At 38.6% G+C, this 26,503-nt stretch overlaps 1 protein-coding gene, 1 long non-coding RNA gene and 1 pseudogene across 2 annotated transcripts; 1 reads left to right on the top strand and 2 right to left on the bottom strand.

Annotated features, from left to right (window-relative positions):
• Window positions 1-573: 573 nt before the first annotated feature.
• Window positions 574-4,248, bottom strand: LOC120432722 (annotated as a pseudogene).
• Window positions 4,249-9,032: 4,784 nt separating this feature from the next.
• Window positions 9,033-11,616, top strand: LOC116332097. The gene is made up of 4 exons (XR_005609136.1): window positions 9,033-9,142; window positions 10,378-10,677; window positions 10,755-11,039; window positions 11,454-11,616. It is a non-coding gene; the product is annotated as an uncharacterized LOC116332097 (long non-coding RNA).
• Window positions 11,617-16,792: 5,176 nt separating this feature from the next.
• Window positions 16,793-26,431, bottom strand: LOC116332085. Its single transcript, XM_031754941.2, has 6 exons — window positions 25,528-26,431; window positions 21,452-21,751; window positions 21,094-21,372; window positions 19,934-20,023; window positions 17,660-17,703; window positions 16,793-17,425 (listed from the first exon to the last, which is right to left on the bottom strand). Exons 1-6 carry the CDS (start codon window positions 25,580-25,582, stop codon window positions 17,192-17,194), a joined length of 1,002 nt encoding a protein of 333 aa, XP_031610801.2. The 5' UTR covers window positions 25,583-26,431; the 3' UTR covers window positions 16,793-17,191.
• Between the last annotated feature and the right edge of the window lie 72 nt (window positions 26,432-26,503).

The following is a 26,503-nucleotide window of genomic DNA, read 5'->3' as shown; positions in this document are numbered from 1 at the left end:
ACAGATTTTAAGTTGTGAAACATTGCTTTGAAATTGGACTTGAAAAGTTTATGTGTTTATTTTTACACTGCTAGTCTGTGTCAGGGATAAACAGCTGTGAAAAGGGGCTGCTCTTGTAGGTCTGTCACAGGTATAAACCACTTCCCTGGTGTTGCATGTGTTGAGAAGGCTCAAGAGTCTGCAATGATTTTCTTTGTGATACTTGCACTGCTGTCCTGCACCGAGACAAGAGGTAGGAGAATAATAGCCAGTTAAGTGTGAATGAAAATATCAAGGCTGTTATAACCTCAGGATAAAAATGCTCGGAAACTCAGGTGCCAATTTAAGGACATTTACTGACCACTTTTCAAAACAACCACAGCTAGTAGCAACACATACAGGAAACTGTCCCACACCAAACATTCCGGCAGGGAGAACCCTGAAAAACCTCTGAAGGTTCCGGGGTGCAACGCCCCCAAACATAAATTAACAACAACACTGTCTATAACACTTCCCTCCCCTTAAGCAAAAACCCACAACATAGCAATTATGCATAAGTACGGAAAGAGAGGGAGAATTCAACACCACATTATTTTAACAATTCAGTCTATCAGGGGGCTTGTGCTGCCTCTTTGACCTTCTCAATCCTGCTGCTGGGTTCTCCAGGCTAGGAGCCTGCTGAGCTCCTGTGGCTGGGTTCGGCTCAGGTGACTTAGATTGCTCCACCAGCCCTTCTGGTGATACTGAAGAACCAATCCCGATCTCAGGGGCTGCTGACACGACTTCCTCTTCGGGTGAACCACTCTGAGGCCCCACAATGTCCACAGCCCTGTTTCCACCATGTGCGTGCAAACCACTCTGAGCCCTCTTCCCAGCTCCGTCCATGCGGGCTGTCACATGATCCTTGTGCCTGCGAACTCGTCTGCCATCCAACAACTCCACCACAAAAGATACTGGTCCCGAACTGTGGTGAATGACGCCAGGCAGCCACTGTGAACCACCTGTAAAGTTTTTGATATACACACAGTCTCCCTGCTTGAAAACACAGCCTCTGGCATGTAGATCATGTCTCACCTTCTGCCCACTTTGTGAGTGGGTGACTCTGGCTCCCACATCTGGGCGAAGAAGATCCAGATGAGATCTGGGCTTCCTCCCCATCAGCAACTCCGCTGGGGACAAGTCTGTGGTGGTATGAGGCGTGATGCGATACTGAAACAGGAAACGGCAGAGCCTCTTTTCTATTGAAAGACCTGGCATTTTTTTCAGACCGTCTTTCAGTGTCTCCAGGCCACTCCCATGGGTGGAGTGGGGCAGGTGGTGGCATTTTTTGGTTTGACTGACATTGAGAACAGGCTTTTACTTTGTCTTCCAAGGCACTGTCCATTCCCGGCCACCACACGAATGACCTTGCCAGACTTTTCATTCAAGAAATCCCTGGATGAGCCTCATGCAACACTTCAATGATCTGTGACCGACCTGGAGGCGGAACAATGACTCGGGAACCCCACAGGATGCAGCCATCTTGAACACTGAGCTCCTGCTGACGCTTGGCATACGGTTTGAGCTGATCCTGCTCCACTGTTGCTGGCCAGCCCTGCAGCAGCCACTGTTTAACCTGAGATAACTCTGGATCCCGTTCAGTCCATGCTTTGATGTTTTTAGCACAGACCGGAGAGTTCGCCAGCCTGTCCAGCAAAAACACAGTTTCTGGGGCATATTCGACTGGTCGGGGACCTCCGGGAGGGGAGGCGGCTGAAAGCATCTGCATTCGCATTCTCAGGTCCCGCCTTATAAACAATGCGATACTGGTATGCCGACAGTGTTAATGCCCAGCGCTGAACCCGGGCTGAACCCATGGGTGGGATGCCTTTTGTTTCACTAAAGAGACTCAGGAGGGGCTTATGGTCTGTAACAACAGTAAATGGGCGGCCATACAGGTACTGATGAAATCGTTTCACAGCAAAAACTATTGCTAAGCCTTCCTTCTCAAGCTGTGAATAGCCCTTTTCTGCTGCTGTGAGCGTGGCGTGACGATATCCGACCGGTTTCTCTTCCCCTCTTCCATGCGATGTGAAAGAACAGCTCCTATGCCATACGGGGAGGCATCGCAGGACAGGACCACCTCCTTCTCCGGATCAAAATGCACCAGGAGCGGTGCCGACTGTAACAGTTCTTTTACCCGTCTGAAGGCCTTCTCCTGTGCTTGGGACCACCTCCACTGACTGTCTTTGTCCAGTAGCCCATACAGGGGAGTAAGCATGCTGGAGAGGTCAGGCAAAAACTTCCCATAATAGTTCACTAAGCCCAAGAATTATCTTAGTTCAGCTACATTCTTTGGACTCGGGGCTTCCTTTACTGCCCTCACTTTCTCTTCCAGCGCGGACAGGCCCTGAGCAGAGATGCGATGACCCAGGTATGTCACGCTAGGGGCTTGGAAAACACACTTACTGCGCTTCAAACGCAACCCTGCTTCTGAGAGCTTCTTCAACACCTGCTCAAGGTTACGCAGATGCTCCTCTTCTGTTTTACCTGTAACTAAAATGTCATCCAAGTACACAGCAACACCAGGAATGTTTTGCAGAAGATTGTCCATGGTGCGCTGAAAGATAGCCGGACTGGATGCAACGCCAAACACCAGGCGGTTGTACTTGAATAGCCCCTTGTGTGTGTTTATTGTCACATATTTTTTTGATTCCTCATCCAGCAGCAACTGCTGGTAAGCATGACTCATCCAACTTTGTGAATGTCTGACCACCTGCCAGTGTGGCAAACAGGTCATCCACTCGAGGCAGAGAGTAGGCGTCGAGCTGAGAGGCTTGGTTTACTGTCAGTTTGTAATCACCGCATATACGCACCCCTCCGTTCTCCTTCAACACTGGTACAATCGGGGCTGCCTAGTCCGAGAACTCTATTGGCTCAATGACCTCTATCTGTTGTAGTCTCTCCAACTCCGCTTCCACCTTGGCCTTCATGGCATATGGTACAGTGCGTGGTTTGAAAAAGCGTGGCCGGGCAAAAGGATCCACACACAGCTTCACAGTGGTGCCCCGGAAAGTGCCCAATTCATTCTTGAACACATCTGCGTACCTTCCCAGTAATTCTGCTATTACAGTTACATACCTGATTTCCCTCCAGTTCAGGCGGATTTTCTGCAGAAGGTCACGACCCAGCAGACTAGGCCCCTCCCCTTTCACCACCAGTAGTGTTGCTGCAGCTTCTTGACCCTGATATGCTCCATGCACCTCTATGGCACCAAGCAGGGGAATGCATTCACCTGTGTACTGTCTCAGGCTTATCTCAGTCGCTTGGAGAGCTGGTGCCCCGCCCGAGTGCCACAAGCTGTGGTTGGTGGCTTGGCTGATCACGGAAGCTGAGGCCCCTGTATCCACCTCCATTTGTAGCTCCTTCCCATTTACCTGGATAGTGGCATAGATGGGCTCCGCATGGCACTTATTAAAGCCAACCAGATTAAACATGTTGAAAACACACTCATCCTCCTCAGGCGCCATGCTCTGCAGGTGATGTGTGTTTAGTTTGTGTTTTGTCTTCCATTCCTTCTTTGATTTCTCCTTAGTGCCCCTGCATTTCTTGGCTAAGTGCCCCTTTTTCTTGCAGTTATGGCAGGTACTGTCTTTGAAAACACAGTCCTTGGCAAAGTGTGCTCCCCCACACCTGTAACACTCCAAAAGCTCCCTCGGTTTGCCCCTCACACTCTGAGATACATGATGCACCTCAGTTGAGTGCATATTGTTGTCAGCTTTCCGAATGTCTTTAGTGTTATTAGCTGCCGTTTCTATTGCCTGAGCAATTTCCAAAGCTTTCTTAAAGTCCAGTGTGGGCTCCCCTAACAACCGATGCTGCATGCCATCATCATTTATACCACACACCAACCTGTCGCGGAGCATGTCATCCAGCACGCCTCCAAACTCACAGTGCTCCGATAGCTGTCTCAGCTCCGTCACATACGCAGCCACCGAGTGTGGAATGAGTGTGGAATTTGAACCGCTGAACAACCACGGAGGGTTTCGGGCAGTGATGATTTTGCACCAACGTCACCAGTTCTTTGAAACTGAAGTCCCGGGTTTCGAGGCGCCGTCAGGTTACGTATCAACTTGTAGGTCCTCGCCCACACGCACTGGAGAAGAACTGACCTTTTTTCCCTTCGTCCGAAATGTCGTTTGCCAAGAAAAAGTGTTCCAGCCTCTCGACATATTCAATCCAGTCGCCGTCTCCCTCGGCGAACTCCGTGAGCGATCCGATCGTAGCCATAGATGCGAAGTGGTAGTCCGACGGCAAAATCCGTAGCAAAAACTCAAAACTGTCCGCGTTCGACTTTTATTCTCGTCGCCAAAAAGGTGTTATAACCTCAGGATAAAAATGCTCGGAAACTCAGGTGCCAATTTAAGGACGTTTACTGACCACTTTTCAAAACAACCACAGCTAGTAGCAACACATACAGGAAACTGTCCCACACCAAACATTCCGGCAGGGAGAACCCTGAAAAACCTCTGAAGGTTCCGGGGTGCAACGCCCCCAAACATACATTAACAACAACACTGTCTATAACAAAGGCCAACTGCTTTATTTTCATCAAACAGATCATAACAGGCCAAAGGTACAAAACGCTAGTTTTTGATAGTACTTTTTATTCTTTATTCTTTAAATAGACACAATGTTACTGTGTTATTTTGTTAGAGCAAAATGCAGCGTGTCTACTTGCATGAATTTCCATTGATGTCTGTGTTAGTTGTAGTAAGGAAGTAAGGAAAATACTGCCCATCCTGTTTAGAGATTACATATTGAAGTAGCACTTTAAATAAAATAATGTCACATTAGCAGAGATGGGCAGTGACGCGTTACTGTAATCTGATTACTTTTTTCAAGTAACGAGTAATGTAAGGGATTACTATTGCAAAAACGTTCCTACGTTACTTTCACGTAGGAACGCTGCGTTACTGCGTTACTAAAACCTTGATTTTTTGCGAGAACGTCTCATGACAGTGACGTAAGCGAGTGCGACGTTCGTGACAACAGCTGTGTGCAGATCATAATATATCAAGTGCGGGAGAGAGTATGAGCATGCAGCGTTTAAAGCGTGGAAGTACTGACCTTATTTGAGTTTGATTCCATAAAAAGTGACAAAAACATTAGTGTCCGTTGTGCGTGGGAAGAAAACTTCTTTTTACAGCGAAAAAACCCCTAAACTTCCAAGCAAGCACCGAGTGTACTACCACGTAATGTGAAACTCACAGAGAAACTCGCGGATTCTTCCACTGACCGCTGCAGCACACCTGCACCAGGGTAAACCTCCGCCTACCCCAGTCCTGCTTTACAGGTGAAAATAGAGCAACAGGACCGCTAGTCTTTGATTTTATTTATTTTCTGCTGTGTTTTACTTGCTTCTATTTGAAAGAGTGAGTGTAAACACAAAAACATATTTTATTATATGTGCTGGAATGTGCAGAAAATAGGTTTAAATGTTAAACAAATTTCTTCCAGTCAGAGAATGTTGCATATAATTTAATTTTTGCTTGATGCATAAAGTTAAAAGATTAAAACTAATAAAACAAGTTTTAAAAGAGACTTTTCCATTTGATTACATTTTGTATGATGAATTATGCAGAAAAAGTAGAATTGGGCTGAAAGATCTATCGCTTTATCACCTATTCAGGTTGTAAATCGTGTTTTTAAAAAGTAACTAAGTAATTAATTACTTTTGAAAATAAGTAATCAGTAAAGTAACGGGATTACTTTTTGGGGGAAGTAATCAGTAATTAGTAACTGATTACTTTTTTCAAGTAACTTGACCAACACTGCACATTAGTGAGCATTAGTAAGGTGTTAGCAATTAGGTAATCACATATCATTACTAAGCCATTTATAAATACAGATATATTATTATGACTGTGATTATAAGATTGTTACTGGCAGTGATGTAGTAGCAGTCATAGTTGAGTATACATTGTCTGTATTTCTATATCTGTATGGAATAATGATATACAATGTAAATGATGAATTAGGCACTTACTAATAACTTACTAGTACCTCACTAATGCCTAATGCATTGGCATTATTATAAAGTGCTACAAAACACTTATGATAAACTAAAGTTGTTATCATGAAGTCTGTCTTTTTTACCATGCATCTGTCATGCATTTTACCGACTGACATTTTTTGTCTCTGTGAAACAGACACAATATTTTTTGGAAAGAACAATCTGGAAGAAAGTTCCTAGTATTCCTGATGCTTTTAGTTTTTTTTACCCTTTCCTGGAGAATGATCTTCTAGATATTTTAATAACAGAAGTACTTGGAGAAGAATTGTTCCAGGGTTACATGTCTCCAAGCACAGTGTGGAAAATATGTTAAAGAAATCTTAAATAACAGTACAGGTCAGCTGAGGGTGAACTCTTTTTCTGACAGCTGAGGCTGTGACCTGCAAGCAGTACTATTGGATCTTAGTTTAGCATTTGGCAATATTTTTATGTAAGCATGGGCACAGTTTTTTTTTTGTTTGTTTGTTTATCAAAGACAAAGCAAATGGTATTAACTAAGTGATGTTCCATCAAAGACGTCCAAAATGCTTTTAATTAGTTAGATGTTTCTGTCAAATTATAATTGATTCAATTCTGTAAATTTCTACTTTGTTATAAAAACTGTTTGTATTAATAATTAACTTACTGTCCGTGAAGGTTCTTAGTTATCCAGGTCATCATAATATAAGGAGCTTGGAAAGAAAAGCGTCTGGACTTCTTTAAGTTGCTTGAAGATGTTTCACTTCTCATCCCTGAAGCTTCTTCAGTTAACACGAGCCAAGGTGTGAAAACAGGTGTAGGCCACAATCAGGCAAGGTTTCGGGTGAGCTCATTGTAAAACCTAGCCCCACCCTATCATGCAATTTCCTGAGGTGAAATGACCCATGTACACTGTACAGCATACACTACATTGTTAAGTTTGCTCAGACCTCTCCACCATTTGACCCTAGAACTGAAGAAGATGAACTGATGAACTGTAGAAGTCCAGACACTTTTCTTTCCAAGCTCCTTAGACAATTAGCTTACTGCTAAAAAAAAATAAATAATTGCTGATCAATTCCCAACAAACTGATTCTGTTCTTTTGCGTTTTAAGTGAAAGATGTTCAGAATCGACTTTCTGGGATCTTTTTAAAGGGTGATTGATTGCAGATGTATGCATTGATGTATCAAGACATTTTTTTCAATCAACTTGCGATCATAACAAAAACACATGCAACCAACAGAAACAATAAACATGGATGTACTTGATTATGAGATTATTATAATTATTATTTGTGTTTATTTAGGGCCTGAGCATGTGTTCGTGGAGCAAGGAAAAGACTTACTTCTGGATATTAAGGGCTCTGTTGCACTCACCGAAGGGGCAGATTTTTTCTGGAGATTTAATATAATTCACATAGTAGCTAAAAGTAATTATCTTAATTCAGTAGTGTTTGGCACATATAAAGGCAGGGCTAAGATTTTTGCACAAAATAATTCTTTGCTGCTGAAGAATGTGCAACACAGTGACAGTGGAGATTATATTGCAATAGTAAGTGGGGAACAAAACCAAAGGGTAGCTGAATACAAGGTCATAGTCCAAGGTGGGTTTCTTTTTTTATTATAACTGTTAAATACTCATGCAGCATAGACCAGCTGTCAATCTCTTTGAGCCTGTTGTTGCTCCTCAGATTCAGTTTCTCCAGTTAACCTGACACGATGTTTTGCTCCTTTTGATGTATACCCTCCTGTTTTTACCTCCTATGAGTTTCTCCAGATGTCAGCAATTGATTTTAATTTTTTTTTTCCAAATCACTTTAATCCTTCTCTTCAGATGTCTAAAGGAAGACACAAGGGTAAAATACAGTTAAGCATCGGGCAGCAGTTCAGATTCCTGTAACCTTACTGTGACCTGCAGCACAGTGGATTCTCACATCAGCAGCAGGTTTAGATGTGACACCCAAAACTGCTCTCAGGTAGAAAATGGTAGCTTGAAAGCCAAGCCCCGTTCTTCCACTCTCATTATTTATTTGCAGCAAGACTTCATCATCTGTAATCACAGCAACCAAGTGAGCTGGAAACACAAGACAGAAAAGATAACATCTTACTGCAAGACACTTTCAGGTAAGAATAAAAGACAATCTCACAAAGGGTAGCTGAATACAAGGTCATAGTCCAAGGTGCATGTTGATTATTCTATAAGCACAGAACCACAACAAGCAGTGCAAAATTAATCATATGAAATCTTTTGTCTGCTTCTATTTATTTGAAATATAATTTCAATTACACTGTCAAAACCGATGTTAAAGACCTTGGTAGATAATGTTGATAATTAATTACAGTTCATACATAAATTTCTTCCTTCCACCGCTCGATGTTGGCAGCACACTACGCACCACCAAAAGTACCACTTTCCCCTCTGGCAGTTTCCAGAATCACTTTGAGGCTGATGAAAATCCTTTTTTTCCATTTCCTCGCCAACTCAACTACAACATCAGGTGTTTAAAATAGTAATTCTGGGTAGTCTACAGGTCAGTAGTACATCTGATGCAGAATATTAAGTACTCAATACAGTTTTTTCTTTAACCTATTCTCAAGTTTAAAGTTCATACACTAAATTCTTCGATAGTATAGGATACACTTTACTACTACACTTCTTTTTAAATGATTTTAAAGGCAATCTGTTTGCATTTTTATTCAAAGTAAGACCAACACATTAAAATTTACAACAGAAGATATCACTTCTGCATTAACTTTTCCTGCTGTTTTGAGTGTTAGTGAGACGAGACTCAGCCCTTTCCTGTGAAAAACATGGCCCTTTTAGATGCATATTGAAGTACTGGTACTTTGTTGTGCACTTAAATTTAAAACTGTTTCCTTAACAATGATTTCAGTTCTTTTCAACAATTGTTAACCGGTGCCAAAGGGGTCTGAGTGGAAATTAGAGAGGAGATGGTTTTGTGTTTGATTTTGCGCTGACAGTCTGTGACAAGGAAACAAAGTTGTGAAAAGAGGTGGGCTTTGTGGTTCCATCATTGCTGTAAACAGAAGTAACACACCGATGGCTTTGATGGTGTTGCGTTAAGCTTAAGACTATACAATGTTTTTCTTGGTGGTACTGGCGCTGCTGTTCTGCACTGAGGCACAAGGTATGAAAAGAAATCTGCCTGATCATTTACACAAAAAGCAATGAGACATGTTTTGTTGCTGGTGTGTTATTTCTTGTTACCTTTTGTTTTGTTGTGATCAGCAAACTGAACACCAGGAACAACAGTGGCAAACAGGAAAAGAGCAAGCCTTTCATTTTATAGTAGTTGTTATTTTTTGATTAGTAATGAATATGTGTCATCTGTAATCGTGTACCATTCTATTAGAGCAGTATGGAAGAAGAGGTTAGTAGCACGAGTGGCTTTGTTTAATATTAAAGTCTTAAAGTACATCATGATTTCATTCGATGTGCTTCTTTTGGAGTCTGAAGATGGTTTGTCAAAGTAGTTAATGGAATTAAAGGTTCTTACCTGTTACTGCCAACAATAATACCAAAGTAGTGTGCTATGAAGCAAGATTGATAGGTCAGTGAGGTGACCCAGAATTTTCAGTTTGAAAAGGTGGTTGTCTTTGTTCCTGGATATGTTCACTATGGTCACCTGCTCTCAAGCTCCTTATGTTCTAAGTTTTACTTTGAAATCCTGGTGAAATGCTGTACTCATTCTAAAAATGTAATTTTCCATATTCTCCTAGTGTGAGGCAATATAGATTACAGATTCTCTACTGGAGTACATTTTATTCATGAAACCTCGAGAAACATATCCTGTTAACATCACAAAAACAAGCCCTACTATAGTTACCATAGCACAAACAAAAATAATTTATATTAATTTGGTCATAATGAAAATATACTGTATGACTCTGTCATTTTACACTGTTGGAGCTGGAACCAATATAGCACAGATTATACAAAAGTGAATTAAACACCTCTCATTAGGCTATGGGACAGCTCAATGGATCAATGTTTAAGTTTCAGAACTCATCGAAGATAAATGGTATCACTACGTGTGGTAGAATATATTAACTAATATAATATTACTAATAATAACTAATGAATTCTCAAGACTCTCAAATCACAAAGCAGCACTTTTAACAGGCAGAATGTAGAAAAAGATCTTTATATTCTGACACATCTCAAAATTTAGATATCATTAAAAAGTCATTTTTGTTCATGGTTTCATTAAAAAGGTTAGCTTTTGTGTATTCTCAATTCATTGTGCATGTATTATTTCAAGCCTTTGTCTTCATTTTGATTATTGTAACTGATAAAAGTAAGGAATCACAGGTGAACATGACATGATTCTGACAACACATTTTTGTTTTTCTGTTCTTTTAGACCTCCAAAACGTGTTTCTCCTTCATGGAAGTGATTTACACCTAGATGTAAAGAAATCTGTTGTACTTGACAAAAAGACTGACATTTTCTGGAAGTATAATATTACTAATTATGTTGGTAAACTTAGTTATAATAAAGAGGCAATATTGTTTGACAGTTATGAAGAAAGAGCTGAGGTCTTTGGACGAAATTTCTCTTTGGTATTAAAGAATGTAAAACACAGCGACAGTGGATATTATACTGCAGTTGTGGTTGGAGGACAAGAGCAAAGTATAGCTGAATAGAAGGTCATAGTCCAAGGTATGTTTCTCCTGCCAGTATAATTTTTAAATGTTGATACATCATAAACATCCATTCACAGTTTTTTTATTCCCCAGATCCAGTCTCTCGTGCTGAGCTGACAGTGGACCATCTTTCCAGCAGCTCAGACTCCTGTAACCTCACTGTGACCTGCAGCACAGTGGACTTAAACATCAGCAGCACTTTTAGATGTGATGCCCAAAACTGCCTGCAGGTGGAAGAAAAGAGCTTAAACGTCTCAAAATATTTTTCTTCTCTGATTGTTTACTTGCAGCAAGATACCATCTTTTGTAATCATAGCAACAAAGTGAGCTGGAAAGCGAACAAGACAGTGATCAAGCCGTACTGTGAAAGAAAATCAGGTAAGACCATCAGTAAATTGTCCCCACCCACAGATATGCCACCAAATGTGTTGGACTAACAACTTACTTTTGATGAACAAACAGATATATCTTCTGGTGAGATTATTATTGAAGTCAAAACAAAAATTTAACATCTCACAAAAATTGTTGTTGGTCTTAAGAGTAAAGTTTAGTAACTTATCTGTTTTCAAATCTGCTATTGCACAAGCTCAGTCACTGAAACTTTGCTATACATTTCCTGTATTTGGAAACAAGAAGTTTGGTCAGTTACAAAGTTCACAAACTGCTGTTCACATTTTTTAGAGAAATTAGTGGTTTATAACTCGGACTCTGTTGTTGTTCAACGTTTGGATTAGCTGCTTGAATATGCTGTTTTCATTTTGTGAGAAATCTGTCTGTTTTCCTGTGTTGCAGGTTCAGATGGTATCTCTGTCTGTGTGGTGAAGACAGTCGTGTTCTCTGTCGGTCTGATTATCATGGTGTTTGCTGTCATCAGTGTTCATCTCATGGAGAAGAAAAAGAAGCAAAAATAAACCTTTCTAATGTATATAAAGCTCATTCTTATGTAGAAAACTTCTGTGCTTGTTTGTTTGTTTTTTCACTTTTAGCACCTTTGATTTAAAAAAATAAATCCGTTTCTTTATCTTATACAATGGAAACACAAAGTTGTGCATAAGAAATGTAACAATGCACTCAGGTCAGCATCATACGGTACATTTAAAGACAAGAAAACATTCATGATTATTTATTAGTTAAACCCATCATGAAAATGTTTGCAGGATTTCCTCCTTAGACAAATGTGTTTCTTAAACCTCACCAGAAGAGAGCAGTGTGTTACTTTTGAGCTGGTCTGCCCACCTGTCCAACAATTTTACCAAGTGATTGAAAAAAAAGAAAAAACATCAAAAAGTGTTGTGTATGCAGAAAATAATTTTTTTAAGTAAAAAGTACTTCAAATACTTTAGCACATTCAGAAAAATTATTTTGCATATTTTGAATAATTATTGGTTGTTTCCATCTGTTCAAGTGAAAAATCTTTACAGTAAAGCCTGAAACTTCACTGAAAAGCAAGGAGTTTCTCACATCTTATATAAGCCAATGCCATGTGCTCTTCAGCTAATTTATAGGTGTACATCATAAGCAGGAGTATAGTAAAACATGTATCTTGAACAATACAGAAACACTCATTTGCAACCAGAGCCTCCTCAGCTAAAAATTTTACATAACAGGAAGAGACCAAAGACAGGATAAGGGAGAAGTGGGTTAAAAACATCAGATAGGATCTTCACTGAATCTAAAGAGCACGTGTTAGCCAAAGGACTGATTTTTTGCCATTTCTCCACAATAGCTTCCCATAGTGGATCTCATAACAACTACCCAAACAGCAATTTAGTGAAGAATTAATAAATTAACAAGCTTGAATTAGAGCAAATCAGGATGGTTTCAGCTATCCTCTCCAGTGCCAGAATTCCTCTGTGCAATTTCACAATGCAAGAAAAGAAGGCCATCACCTCCCCAAGCAAAGACCAAAACATTAACATATTACCAGCTGACGAGGGGAGTTACACTGTTGTATTCAACTCAGCTGATTATCTTCCCACGATTACTACACTCCTCAGTGACAACAATACCTATGAGACCCAACAAGCATTAACTTGCATAGGATAAAGCCATTGACTGCTCTAAGTATAACCATCTGTACCCAGGGGATGCTATAGCCTGTGTATATGGACTTACAAAGATCCACAAAAAGGAGTTCCACTCAGACTCATCATTAGCAGTATAAACTCAGCCACCTACAATATTTCCTAGCACCGCGCCACCATCAGAGCTAGGATGTTTTCCCTCCAATCAGATTTGCTGTTAGAACTCTGCCTTTACACCACATATTTTAAATACAACGAGGGTTTTTACTGACAAAAGTGTCACACATTGTAAGTAGCCTTGACACAGAGGAAGTGAAAGTAAATCTCTTGGCTCTTTCACAGTGACAGCACCTAGCCACCGGTACAGATGTGGATGAAACCTGGGTTAAAACCAAAACCCAAGAAGTAAAAGCCTTCGCTGTTCACATCAACTCAGTGGATAGAAACATGATGTTCACCAGGGAAAATACAAAGGACAACAGTTTGTCTTTTGATCAGTATGTTAAATGAGTAGTCAAAGAGACTGTTCTAATCTCTGAACTTTGTGTGTCTGTGTGTACATGATCAGGGAAAGGACTGAGGCAGCGAACTCTGAACCACAACTTCATTGGGGTATACTGTAGTTCTTGACACCCACAAACTAAACTATGTGTGAAATGTGATATATGCATTTAATATCATTTACTATTTATAACTTCACATTTACTTTCTGAACTACAGTAATACTCTTTTGTTCATCTCCTTCAGTTGTAAGGAGTTAGCATACAGATGTAACAACCAATGTTATGATATACTGCATGTACTGTTTCATACAGCATGCAGGCTGTGTTGCATTTACTTTTTACAATGTGTCTTTAAAGGAAGTTCAGTCAAGCAGAGACTTCCTGTATGCATAAAGTTGGGTTTAAAGACACCTACACATCTCTCAGTCTGTTTCACTTTGTGCCTGTGTGTAGAGTGCAGTACAAATACTTACTCCCCTAACTGTCATTATTGCACATGATTCTGCTTGAAGTAACTGCCATGATTTTACAACAATATATCTGTGATAATTTATTGGGTCAAGGTTGCCCTCTCTCACAACGACTCGATAAATACCACTGCTAGTAGTAACTTTGTTATTAATCAGAGCATGTCAGAGGAGGGTTGCTGAGTAGAGTGCTTTTTGTTCTTGAGGAGGCGGAGGAAACAGACATAAAGAGAGTGAAACTTAAAGGAAAGGATCAGCAACTGACTCTGTGTTTGCAGAAAAGGACAGTTCCATTTTTAGTTCTGATTCTTTAAAAATATCAAAAAGCCCATCAGGAAAAAGACTTAAAATGTTTATGAAAATATGAAGTTCTAACTTCACAGCAGACAATGACAGAAATACTGAGATGTCTTTTAAATACGCTGAGTATTTCTTGTCTTTTTTTGGTACAAGTATATTCTTAAACAAGAGGAGTAAAGAGAAACTCACACCTCATGACACAACTGAGATCAGTATCGAAATATATCTCAGTTTGGCTGGTGAAAGGTCAAACATGTAATTCAAATATATTTGACAATAAAAACATTATCTTGAAATGATGAACACGGTATTTTTCACAAATAATCAATTAATCAGTTCCAAAATATTTGGTTTCAAAATAATCTTCCGGATAAATTAATTCAGACATTTCTCATAATTGGTTCTTGTAAAACCTCCTCAAAAGCAAAGCACGTTTTTTGTTAATGTCTACTTTAAATTTGACTTTTATGAAAACAATTTAGTTTCCTGGTACAACAGCTAAATTAGAAAACAAAATAAAACATGAAGGCAATGAAAACCTTCTTTCTTTCTTATATACTTTTAGCTTTGGGTCTATGTGTGTAATTCACTATGACCTTTGAGGACAAAGGCATTCAGTCTGAGTCGTAAAAAAGGAAGAGATCTGATCTTTTGGACATGTCATCTTTATCAAGAAACCAAATGTACTGACTGGTAGTTCTACTACCGTAGTAGCATGTACTCATGAGGGCAAATCTGGGGAAACCCCATTAGACATGGGACATCTGATAAAAAAAAAAAACCCAGACAGATTCTTATTATATAAACTTATTTAGAATTTAATTTGCAAAATTCCAGTAGAAAAATGTTTAAGATTTCTCTGTATACCTCCAGACTTTATTCTTGTTTTGCTGACTTCCCATGCTATGCTTTCTGTAATAAAAATAAATTACTAAGAAGGTTTTTTCTGTTGTAGCTGTTCCACAACAAACTTAAGGTGGTTGTTAACTAACAAAGTCTTCCTAATGAGACTGGATTATGATTTAATACAATTCTCCAATAAAGTTTAAATCAGGGATTTTGAACACATCTTACCGTGTTGGCCACATACAGCCCACTTTGATAAGTGTGCCAAACAATGCATTTTAATTTATATAGCGCCAAGGCAAAACAACTGAAATACATTTAACAGTCAAAGATTTATGTCCTGTTTCACATTTTTAAAAGCCCCCCAGTGGGCTTGATTGGAGTCTTTTATTTGACACCCCTGGTTAAGACCTACAGTGGCTTGCAAAAGTATTCGGCCCCCTTGAACTTTCCCACATTTTGTCACATTACAGCCACAAACATGAATCAATTTTATTGGAATTCCAGGTGAAAGACCAATACAAAGTGGTGTACACGTGAGAAGTGGAACGAAAATCATACATGATTCCAAACATTTTTTACAAATAAATAACTGAAAAGTGGGGTGTGTGTAATTATTCAGCCCCCTGAGTCAATACTTTGTAGAACCACCTTTTGCTGCAATTCCAGCTGCCAGTCTTTTAGGGTATGTCTCTACCAGCTTTGCACATCTAGAGACTGAAATTCTTGCCCATTCTTCTTTGCAAAACAGCTCCAGCTCAGTCAGATTAGATGGACAGCGTTTGTGAACAGCAGTTTTCAGATCTTGCCACAGATTCTCGATTGGATTTAGATCTGGACTTTGACTGGGCCATTCTAACACATGAATATGTTTTGTTTTAAACCATTCCATTGTTGCCCTGGCTTTATGTTTAGGGTCGTTGTCCTGCTGGAAGGTGAACCTCTGCCCCAGTCTCAAGTCTTTGCAGACTCCAAGAGGTTTTCTTCCAAGATTGCCCTGTATTTGGCTCCATCCATCCTCCCATCAACTCTGACCAGCTTCCCTGTCCCTGCTGAAGAGAAGCACCCCAGAGCATGATGCTGCCACCACCATATTTGACAGTGGGGATGGTGTGTTCAGAGTGATGTGCAGTGTTAGTTTTCCGCCACACATAGCGTTTTGCATTTTGGCCACAAAGTTCCATTTTGGTCTCATCTGAGCAGAGCACCTTCTTCCACATGTTTGCTGTGTCCCCACATGGCTTGTGGCAAACTGCAAACGGGACTTCTTATGGTTTTCTGTTAACAATGGCTTTCTTCTTGCCACTCTTCCATAAAGGCCAACTTTGTGCCGTGCACGACTAATAGTTGTCCTATGGACAGATTCCCCACCTGAGCTGTAGATCTCTGCAGCTCGTCCAGAGTCACCATGGGCCTCTTGGCTGCATTTCTGATCAGCGCTCTCCTTGTTCGGCCTGTGAGTTTGGGTGGGACGGCCTTGTCTTGGTAGGTTTACAGTTGTGCCATACTCCTTCCATTTCTGAATGATCGCTTGAACAGTGCTCCGTGGGATGTTCAAGGCTTGGGAAATCTTTTGTAGCCTAAGCCTGCTTTAAATTTCTCAATAACTTTATCCCTGACCTGTCTGGTGTGTTCTTTGGACTTCATGGTGTTGTTGCTCCCAATATTCTCTTAGACAACATCTGAGGCCGTCACAGGGCAGTTGTGGAGCTGTTTTGCAAAGAAGAATGGGCAAGAATTTCAGTCTGTAGATGTGCAAAGCTGGTAGAGACATACCCTAAAACACTGGCAGCTGTAATTGCAGCAAAAGGTGGTTCTACAAAGTATTGACTCAGGGGCTGAATAATTACGCACACCCACTTTTCAGTTATTTATTTGTAAAAATGTTTGGAATCATGTATGATTTTCGTTCCACTTCTCACGTGTACACCACTTTGTGTTGGTCTTTCACGTGGAATTCCAATAAAATTGATTCATGTTTGTGGCTGTAATGTGACAAAATGTGGAAAAGTTCAACGGGGCCGAATACTTTTGCAAGCCACTGTATAAAAAGAAAACTTGAAATGTATTAACTTTAAGTATTCTTTATAGCCTGCAATACATATAAAGAATAACAATAATTATTGATAAAGATTACGTGCACTATATTATTCAGGAAGGCTGCAAAAAACAAGAAAAAGAGATTTATAGCTCTATAAACAAAATAGTGAACTTCACGGTAAGCCATCACCATCTAAAACACAAAAATATTACTACAAAAAAGGGATACTGTTTGAAAACATTAAGAAAATATTCAGTTCATTTGTGTTTTAAACAGGTGACAAAGTTGATCCAACATTTTAGAAAACCTGAGCTGAAACAGGGTTCAAGTGTTCAGAGTTCATATGTGTTTAGCCTTGTGAATTTGTACTACTGATGTTCTCCAGCTCTGTTTGTTGGGCAGTGACTCTGGGCCTGGTAGCTCTGGTAACCTGAGCATACACCGTCTCTGGCTGTGGATTTTTTTTGGACTTAGTGGATTCTGTTTTAGGGTGAAACTCCACCAGGGCATAAGTAGATGTTGGAGAAAGACTCGAGGCATCTCCTGGAACATTCTCATTTCGAGTTTGGCCTGGAGGATATTCCTAGAAACAAATCAAAAGTGTTTTGTTAGAAAAACAAACAAAATGTGTGGAGCAGTAAGTGTAGAAAGAAGATTTAGGTTGATTTTGAACACACACATAAAACTAGTGCATAAGCTCGTATGTAGATTGTATGTAGTAGACTCATTAAACTATTCTGAATTTGAAGTGAATTTAAAATAAAACTGAATCAGACATTTTGTTTCTTTTCTCTCTCAAGAAAAAGTGTTCACTTACTTGAGCAGCCTCATACAGTTGATTTTCCTGGTTCCTTCTTTTACCTGCAAGACAGTCACAGAAAATACAGATGTACTTACAGCACACATTTTCCACGGGAACTTCTAAATTCCTTAGTGGAAATAACAATGACTCCAGATCAGTTCATGTTAGCTACAGAGAACTGATACGCCACTGTCCCCTATCAAACAGTGAACTGGTCAGTCTGTAAATAAATAAATAAATAAAATCATTGATCTTTATTGGTCAAAATGAATTTCCATTAAAAAAAAAAAACTTTCATCCTTAGAAAATATATTTACTGTTAGTGCTTGGTGCTATTCTAGATGCAACAGTCTTAACCTCTCCTATAATACTGGTGACGAGATGAGGTTTAGTGGGTTTTTATGTATTATAATATTACTCACTTGTAGTCACGAACAGCAAACTGGTTAAGGGCCTGCTCCCTTCTTTTTCCACAGTTATGTTTCAGATATGTTAATAGAAGGCAGCAATTAACAACCAACAATTAATTCTTTACGAATATTTAAACTATTTAATGCTATTTAACCACGTGGGGTTAGCAGTATTTTTTTTTTTTTTTTTTTTTTGAGAGAGAGAACTGCAGGCGCTGCATCGATGAGCACAGATGCAGGACAGCCAAGAAAGGAGCTGTCTGCAGGGGTGTTTTGTTGTTGTTGTCTTTTAAAGCGCAGTTTTAATTAATTACTGGTCAGAACTTGTTTCATGCAGTACTTGTATCCAATCCAATGTTCACTGTGGGTGGAGCTCAGACAGCTCCACAACACCCAACTACTGGAAACCAGGTTAGATACAGATAATGTGATATTCAAAGCCAACACTTTGAACCTATCCCAGTTGTTTTAGGGCAAAAGGCACAGAATAACTTCTGCCACATAACTGGCCAAACATAGTTCGCTTCAAAGCTGCACTTCACAGAGTAATGTGAATGTTTGAAAAAACAGTAGCAACAAAAGTGGCAAAGTGGCTTCACATATAGGAAAAAATACACTAAAAATCAGAGGTTTTAACAGGTCATTCTTTAGCTGGTACCAAATATTTAGATTATAGATCAGTGGCGGCCGTAGCCTGTTTGGCGCCCTGGGCGAACACTCCCTCGCGTATAGAATTTCGAAAAAACATCGGTGCAAATTATAAGTCTGTATCATAATGTCTGGTGTTTTCGTGTTTGTTGGTTTGTTTTTATTTTGTTTTATTTTGCAGTTGGTTATTAGATGCTGCTCCAGCCAGCCAGAGAATCCCCCGCCGCCCCGCCCTCTCCTCCCTGTGCCGCAAGCAGCAGGCGCACCTCGCAAACGGAGGGCGCCCTTACTCCCAGCAAATGGGCGGCAGAAAACCGATCGGTGCCATTCCCAGTATGCGCTGGCATGACGTCGGGGCAGCATGAGTACGAGCAATTTATTTATTTATTTTTCTTGCAGATGCCGGCGATGCCGTCCCCCACCACGATGCCGCCCCGGGCAGCCGCCCGTGTCGCCCGTATCTAAAACCGCTACTGTTATAGATCTTATTAATAGATTTCAGTTGTGTCTGTTTTTTCATTGTTTTGTGTGTATGTGTGTGTTTTTGTGGTGGTGGTGGTCGTGAATAGAAACCTTTTTAACATATATATTTTCTCTCTCAGCCAAATTCAAATTTGTTATCCAAATAGGATTAAATTCAATCTTATATTCCAGTCCAATAAAATTTTCCTCTCCTGTGAATGTGTATTAATTGAACATTTTAAAGCAGTTATGTTCAAAATGTAGCATCATTGCTGTGCTTTATTTCTCATTTTTATCTCCTCCAGCCTGTATTGCCTTACTGAGGGACAGCTTTATATTTTTAGACCCATTTTTGCTGTGAAGATCAAAATAGCTTATTCATGAAAGTAATCTAGACAGGACAATTTGGATCGATAGTTTTTAAACCTTACAGCTGATTTCATTCATCTTTGCTCATTTGATCATAAGTGTGAAATTGGGGGAAATTTGAGAACAAATGCATCACCTAATTGAACACATTTTGAAGATGTGAGGATAACTTAAACTAGACCTTTTGAATGAAAGTTACATCCTACCTTACAAAGCAGATCCATACTATTGTACCAAATTTTGGCTCAACTTTCTTTGTTTTCATGGCATTGCCTAATCATACAAAGTATGTTTATGTATATTAAGTGTATACTTAGATATTAGATTAGGTTTCAGTGTACTTAAAGTAGCAACAATTCTTATTTGACTGTTTTTGCTGAAAGAACACATTGGGACTTACATTTTCTGACAATGCAAATGATGAAAATAATGATGAAAACGAAAACACAGAGGCCACAAGCAGCTGCGATAATGATGGGTGCACTGGAAACTGTAAAGAAAACAAAATATTTAATCACAAATAATCCTACCAGAATCTGTAATTTTAAATTTGTGGTTTTTTCTGTAATGGCAGAATCATTATCATACAAGAAGCACAAACACTTTGTGTTAAATCTCAAAAGGTTTTTGACTACCACTCAAAAATCACCAACCAGAGGGTATTAGATTTAGAACTTTTCACACACTCCTATTACTGTTTATGGAAAGCTGCAAATCCTTTTTAGATCACCACCTTGGTTAATGGCATGTCTGTTGTGAGAATGACTGGGCAGAAACCAGGAATTTACAAACCAGAATGGAACACAGGACACACAGTGAGAGAGACTGAAACAAGGAACAGAGGGACACTCAGCCGACACTAATCACAGACGAATGAGAGACAAAGGAAGCAAAACTGAACATGTTCCACATGGGACACAGGCTACTAAAATAAAACAGCAAATGAGCAACACTGAGACCTGGACTAAGATATACAATAGAGAAAGGTAAACAAACGCAGATTTGGCTGAACTAGACAGAAACACATGGGAAGCAAGACAAATCAGGGATAAAGAAGCCAGACTAAATGTTAGTACATAAACTTAAGAAACCAGAACACAAAAGAATCTAAGAATAACCTTAGGTTAACTATTTACAACATGGAACTGAAACCAAGAACCAGAACAATTTAACAAAGATTATTAAATATACAAAACTAAAGAAAAGTCAAAAACCCTGGATCATTTCACAAACATTTGGACACACACTATATTGTGCTTGTGCAAGCAAGAAAGTAGAGCCTGTATCATCAAAACAAGTTCTTTCAAAAGCAAATAGACTTTTTCCTTGAGGGAACAAAAGAAAATGGTTCTTAACAGAAAAAATATATCCCAATTACGCCATAGTGATTTCTAGTTCTTTGAGATTTTAATACCTTCCGTTTCAACTGAAATACATGAATAGATCAATATAAAGAGATGAAGTCTTTAAAGATCAAAATTTAGTTTTAGTTTATATTTTCAGTTTTTTGTTCTGCTGCATAAAATCTTTAAATTATCTCTTTATGGTCTTTAACCTTACCTGTCTTTTTCTCACAGTAGGGATTATTCATTGTACTCTGTTTCCAGCTCACGTTGTTGCTGTGATTACAGATGATGAGGTCTCTGTGCAGGTAGACAATTAAAGACGAATAATCATTTGTCTTCTTCAAACTATTTTCATCCACCTGAGAGCAGTTCTGGGTATCACATCTAAAAGTCTTGCTGATTTGAGAATCCACTGTGCTGCAGGTCACAGTCAGGTTACAAGAGTCTGAGCTGGGCACAGAGACCACTCTCAGGTTAGCTGGAGACACTGGATCTGAAGAGTAACAGTCATAAAGAATTTTAAAACATGTCATTTACTTACAAAAAGGATAACGAAAAAAAAAGAAACCTACCTTGGACTATGACCTTGTATTCAGCTACCCTTAAGTCTTGTGCACCAGTTAAAACTGCAGTATAATCGCCAGTGTCGTTGCTTTTTACATTCTTTAATAGCAAAGAGTAATTTTGTCCAAAAAGCTCAGCCCTTCCTTCATATTTGTCATACACTATTGGATCATTATTAAAACCATATTTAGCTACATTGTTAGTTTCATTAAATTTCCAGAACAAATCAGTTTTTTTGTCTAGTACAACAGATTTATTTATATCCAGGTGTAAGTCCTTTCCACGGAGGAGAAACACATGTTGGAGCCCTAAAAGAAAAACAACAAATGTGATGTCAGAATCATCTTATTAACATGCAACTGGAAGTCTCTCAAATGAAATACAGTAGATATTTTTTCAGTATTTTTGTCTTGTCTGTTTTTATTATTGTTTAGTCAACATTGTTGCATAATCTATTTATATGTTTGTAATTAAACATATTTATTAGTGTAAATATGTTTAATTGTTATTCAGCTGTAATAACACACCCTTACATCAATCAGAGATCTCTAAAATGAATATAGATTTGTGTGTAACTGCCAAAATGTTGATTGTGGTTTTACCCACTCCCTTCCCCAATCTGACTTGCGATCACAGTAGCACATGCCACACATCATCCTTCAGTCACTGGTTGTCTAGGTGATTTTCAACAATAAAATGTAGACTTTTGTGAAAATCCTATTAGAAGATTTGACTTCCACCCTACTTTAGATGGTGCACCTCTAATATCTAGATTTGTCCAAATTTGTCATAACCAGATATTTATTCGTCTCAGGAAGCATCTCCGCTTCCCTCCATGAGAGGAAATGAAAATTAATGAAATCTTTAATCTTAGCCTTTCAGACCCTAAGTGTCTGCTTGAACACTAAACAGTATTTCTTGAAAACACTCTTTTATCTTATCTTTTTTATTATTTTTATTTATCGTTTGCATTTGCAAAAATGATCTAATGAGCACCGGCAACTTTTTTTCATTACACTGGAAGTTTATCTGACAGTGCTGTGACTAAATTTAACGAGGTGATTCAACTGTTATTTCCTTCAGTAGACAAAAGCCCCACAGCTACTGAGCTGCTGATTTTCTTACATTTATCATTTGTTTGTTTTTGTCCCAGCACTTGCTGACATCCACACGTGTATGCATTTTGGGCTTTTTTAGTAGGATACAACAATTACCTATAATAGATTAAATGAAGATTAATGAAACTGAAATATTAGAACTGCAAAATCTATCCATCATGTTTCTTAAGAAAAACAGAAAAGTCTGTGTTCATTCAATTCACTCGTCTTTCACACTTTTGATTCCAGACTTTGATCCTTCTGCTTTCTCTCCACATGTCAAAGTAACATTGGGCAGGAACATCAAATTGTTCTCCCTTTTTTGTCATTTTGTCAACATATGTGCTCAAACTGATCTGACTGAATAACAGATAATAATAACTTGTGATGACTTCACAACAGACTTGAAATGGAAACTGCTGTTAAACTTAAAACTGTTTCTGTAGGTATTCATCATTTTATGCAACTACAGTTTTATATTGTATTACTGTAATATTGTTCACATTTTCTCATTTAGGCTCTAAAATTGCAGACCATCCACTGCTTGCATATTTCTGCAGTGAATGGACACTTATATAGTGTCCATTAATTGTTTGTGTGTGTTCTTCTAACTCTGTTTTTTTAAGTTGAATGTTCATCTAAAACATACGTCACTCTCAAAGCGCTAATCTTTGTACTCAGAAAGAGGAGGTAATAAAAATATTTTTCTCGGTAGAATAATTTTAGCATTCATGTAGTTCGTGACTGATGACAGAATTAAATTAAAAAGTGAAGACACTGGTGTTTATTTTTAGTTAGAGCTGAAGACATTGGAGTTTATCTCACAGCTATCAGGGTCTCATATGTGCTTCTTCATCTACTTGCAGTCTCACAGCTGTGACCACACACTTAACCACCTCTCAAATGTAATATCAGCATTGTATGTTATTATGCAGCATTTCACATTTAACTTTGATTAGTAATCACGCTGTTTCTGTTGATTTCACTTTGTTTTCAGGAGTCATTCAGTGTATGTGATCACCCATTTTATGACATACTGCTATATACTGTTGCTTCATACAGCAATAGTATTTGTCTGTTAGTTTTTGTTACAGTAAAACTAACTAGAAGAGGAAGTTTAGTCAAGCAGAGACTTCCAGCTTGTATAGAAGTGACCAAAGAGAAACCCACAGTCTGTCTGCCTGATGTTTGCATTTGTGCTTGTAGCAGTTTGTAAAACATTGTTGCAGGAGTGCAGTATAAAAATGTGGTACTCATATAGCCGAGTTAATATTGTAGATGATTCTACTTGCCATGATTACCATAATTTCACAGCAATGAATCTGCAGAAATGCATTGGGCTAATGTTTCCTTTTTTTCAGAGGTAGTAAATAAATATAACTATCAATGTGAAGTTAAGTTCATCAGAGCATATCTGAGAATACACGACCACTGGAAATTATAGAAACATTAAAGAGAAGACTTGCAAATGGGTTTAAAGCTCTGGGCCACCCCTGCTCCTGTGCTGCCTTTCTCCCCTGACTGCTCTTCCTGGGTCCTCTCTGCTATCAGTTCTCACAGGTCTGGTGCTCCAGTTTCCTGCTTACTGTCCTCTTTTTGGCTTCCAGTTGAAAAAAGAAAAGCTTTGTGCCATGATGTCAGATTATGGTAATCATGACACAGAATTGTATTGTCTTTTAACTTCTGGCTTTGAAATATATATTAAAAATATATATGTTTAATAAAATGTATAATTTGAATCATTTAAAAATATATACATTTGGTAGATTATGACACAGAGGTCTCTACACTGGCCCCTTTCTCCCTGCTCTCAAGGCTAGTAATTTCTTCTGAACTCAGCTGGGTACAGTAGTAGTACAGTAGTTCCAAAGAAGTGGAACAAGCAGACATTAGCCAGTTATAATGGGGAAGTATAAGCAGAAAAGAGTGACATGACCCTGACCTGGCACTCTCATGGAAATGTCCCTCTTACAGTCTTTTGTCCACCAAAATCGTAATGAAAACATTGCATTTAAAAATAAACTTGTTGAGCAGGGGTTCCGCCAAATGATGTCCAAATTATTCTAAAAACATTATATAATAAGTGGCTTATTCCAGTTCTAGATCACAATTGCATATGCATAACACAAAGTTGTGGGTGGAAACACAGACAGAGGGAGAGAAGTGATACTGACAAGAGGAAAGAGGAGGAAACCAACTTGAATAGATAGATGTCAGCAACTGACATCTGTGTATGTTTGTGTGTGTGTGTGTGTGTGTGTGTGTGTGTGTGTATGCCTATGTGACAGTTATCTTTTTTTTAAAAATGTGAACATGGCTGCTTCAGTTTTCAATTTAATATCACACACTTTAAAACTTTTAGTGAATTTGTGTTCTACTGGTTTTGAGTTTGGTACAGTACTTCAGTGCTTATCAAAAAAATTTAAGGGAATTCTGTTTATTTGCACTACATGGTTTGTTGAGTTACTGAAGAAGTGGACTGATCACTACCAAGACTAGCCTGGGACATGGAACATCACCTCTTTGGTGAAGAAGGAGCCGGATAAAAGTACATCTGAATTCAACTTCAGCCAAATTGATTTGGGAAAAGAATAAAAAAATGACACAAAGAAATCAAGCAGATAGTCAGCACTTACCAGCCCCATGTTACCATTATTCATAGTTCAGAAACATCGGTGTTGAAATTCATTCTGATTTTTCATTTGTTATTACGTCAAAATCATACTTATTGCAATGTAATTATTGTAATCTCAATATCAATCATTTTCTTGCCTGTTATTCATTTTTCACTGTATTTATTTGACTTTCTTCCTCCCTGACAATTATTTATTATACATCATTTGCTGTATGTCTTTTACAAACAATTTAGTGCTATAGTACAATAACCACATTCCAACAAGCAAAGGAGAATCACTTTGACATATTAGTGTACAAAATAATACTAATAAAAATATGATAATAATTAGAGTGTAAAAATAAGTGTTTACCTTGTATTTCAAATGAAAGCAGCAAAAGAACTCCCCAAAATAAAATACGTGCCATCTTGACACCTGCTTCGAAAATCAGGAAGTGCAAGCTTCCTCATTGAAGATTTTCAGCAGTGATGCACACAGCCTGTGTGGGGTTGTCCCAAAACTAAAACCTCATTGTAACAACAGTGACATAAATACAAAGAATGACTCTCTTCTGAGCGTTCTCTTTCATTTTCTCTTTTTTGTTTTTCACATTGTATTCCTACTGTATAATTGTTTTAAAGTAAAAGCCTCTTAATAAATGAAATGTTTCAATCTACCAAAATGTTAAACCTGATATTGGAAATGTTGAGTTTAATTCGGATCAACAGTAGTCTGCTTCACTTACACAGTTTCATATTTGTTAATTAAGATATAGACTAAGCTGAAATTTGCTCCAAAACGAATCGATCCCCATAGGCATGATAAAAGATTTTAAAAGTATTCAGATCACTTAAAGCAAAAACTCGAAATTGTGTGGATTATGGGAAAAAAAGGTACATTTACAAGACAAAAATGTCAGAAAAAATACTTTATACTTGTTCAGCTTAAGAAGATTATCTAATGAGCCGATTATAGGAGAGCAACTCAATACATTCAGGCATGTAGCCAGTGTCATGGAAACCTTGTGAAATTCAAACTGCACCAGAAAGGGAAATAAAGGTGTTATAAGTGACACTGAGCATGGCATGGTTACTGGTGCCAGACAGGCTGGTCTGAGCATTTCATAAACTGATGATCTACTAAGATTTCTTCATAACTTTGAACAGTTTGACTAGACTAGTAAGTGAAATAACCATCCTTTATGACCAAGATATGCAAAAGAGCATGTCTGAACACACAACATCAAAACTTGAAGCAGATGGCTTGCAGCTGCAGACTACACTGTATGCCCTTCCTGTCAGCTAAGAACAGGAAACAGAGGCTACAATTTGCATGTGCTCACCAAAAA

The sequence above is a fragment of the Oreochromis aureus genome, linkage group 18 (assembly GCF_013358895.1).
Source record: "Oreochromis aureus strain Israel breed Guangdong linkage group 18, ZZ_aureus, whole genome shotgun sequence".
Lineage (NCBI taxonomy): Eukaryota > Metazoa > Chordata > Actinopteri > Cichliformes > Cichlidae > Oreochromis > Oreochromis aureus.
Note: the sequence above shows the minus strand (reverse complement) of the source record. Positions and strands in the feature narration are given on the sequence as shown.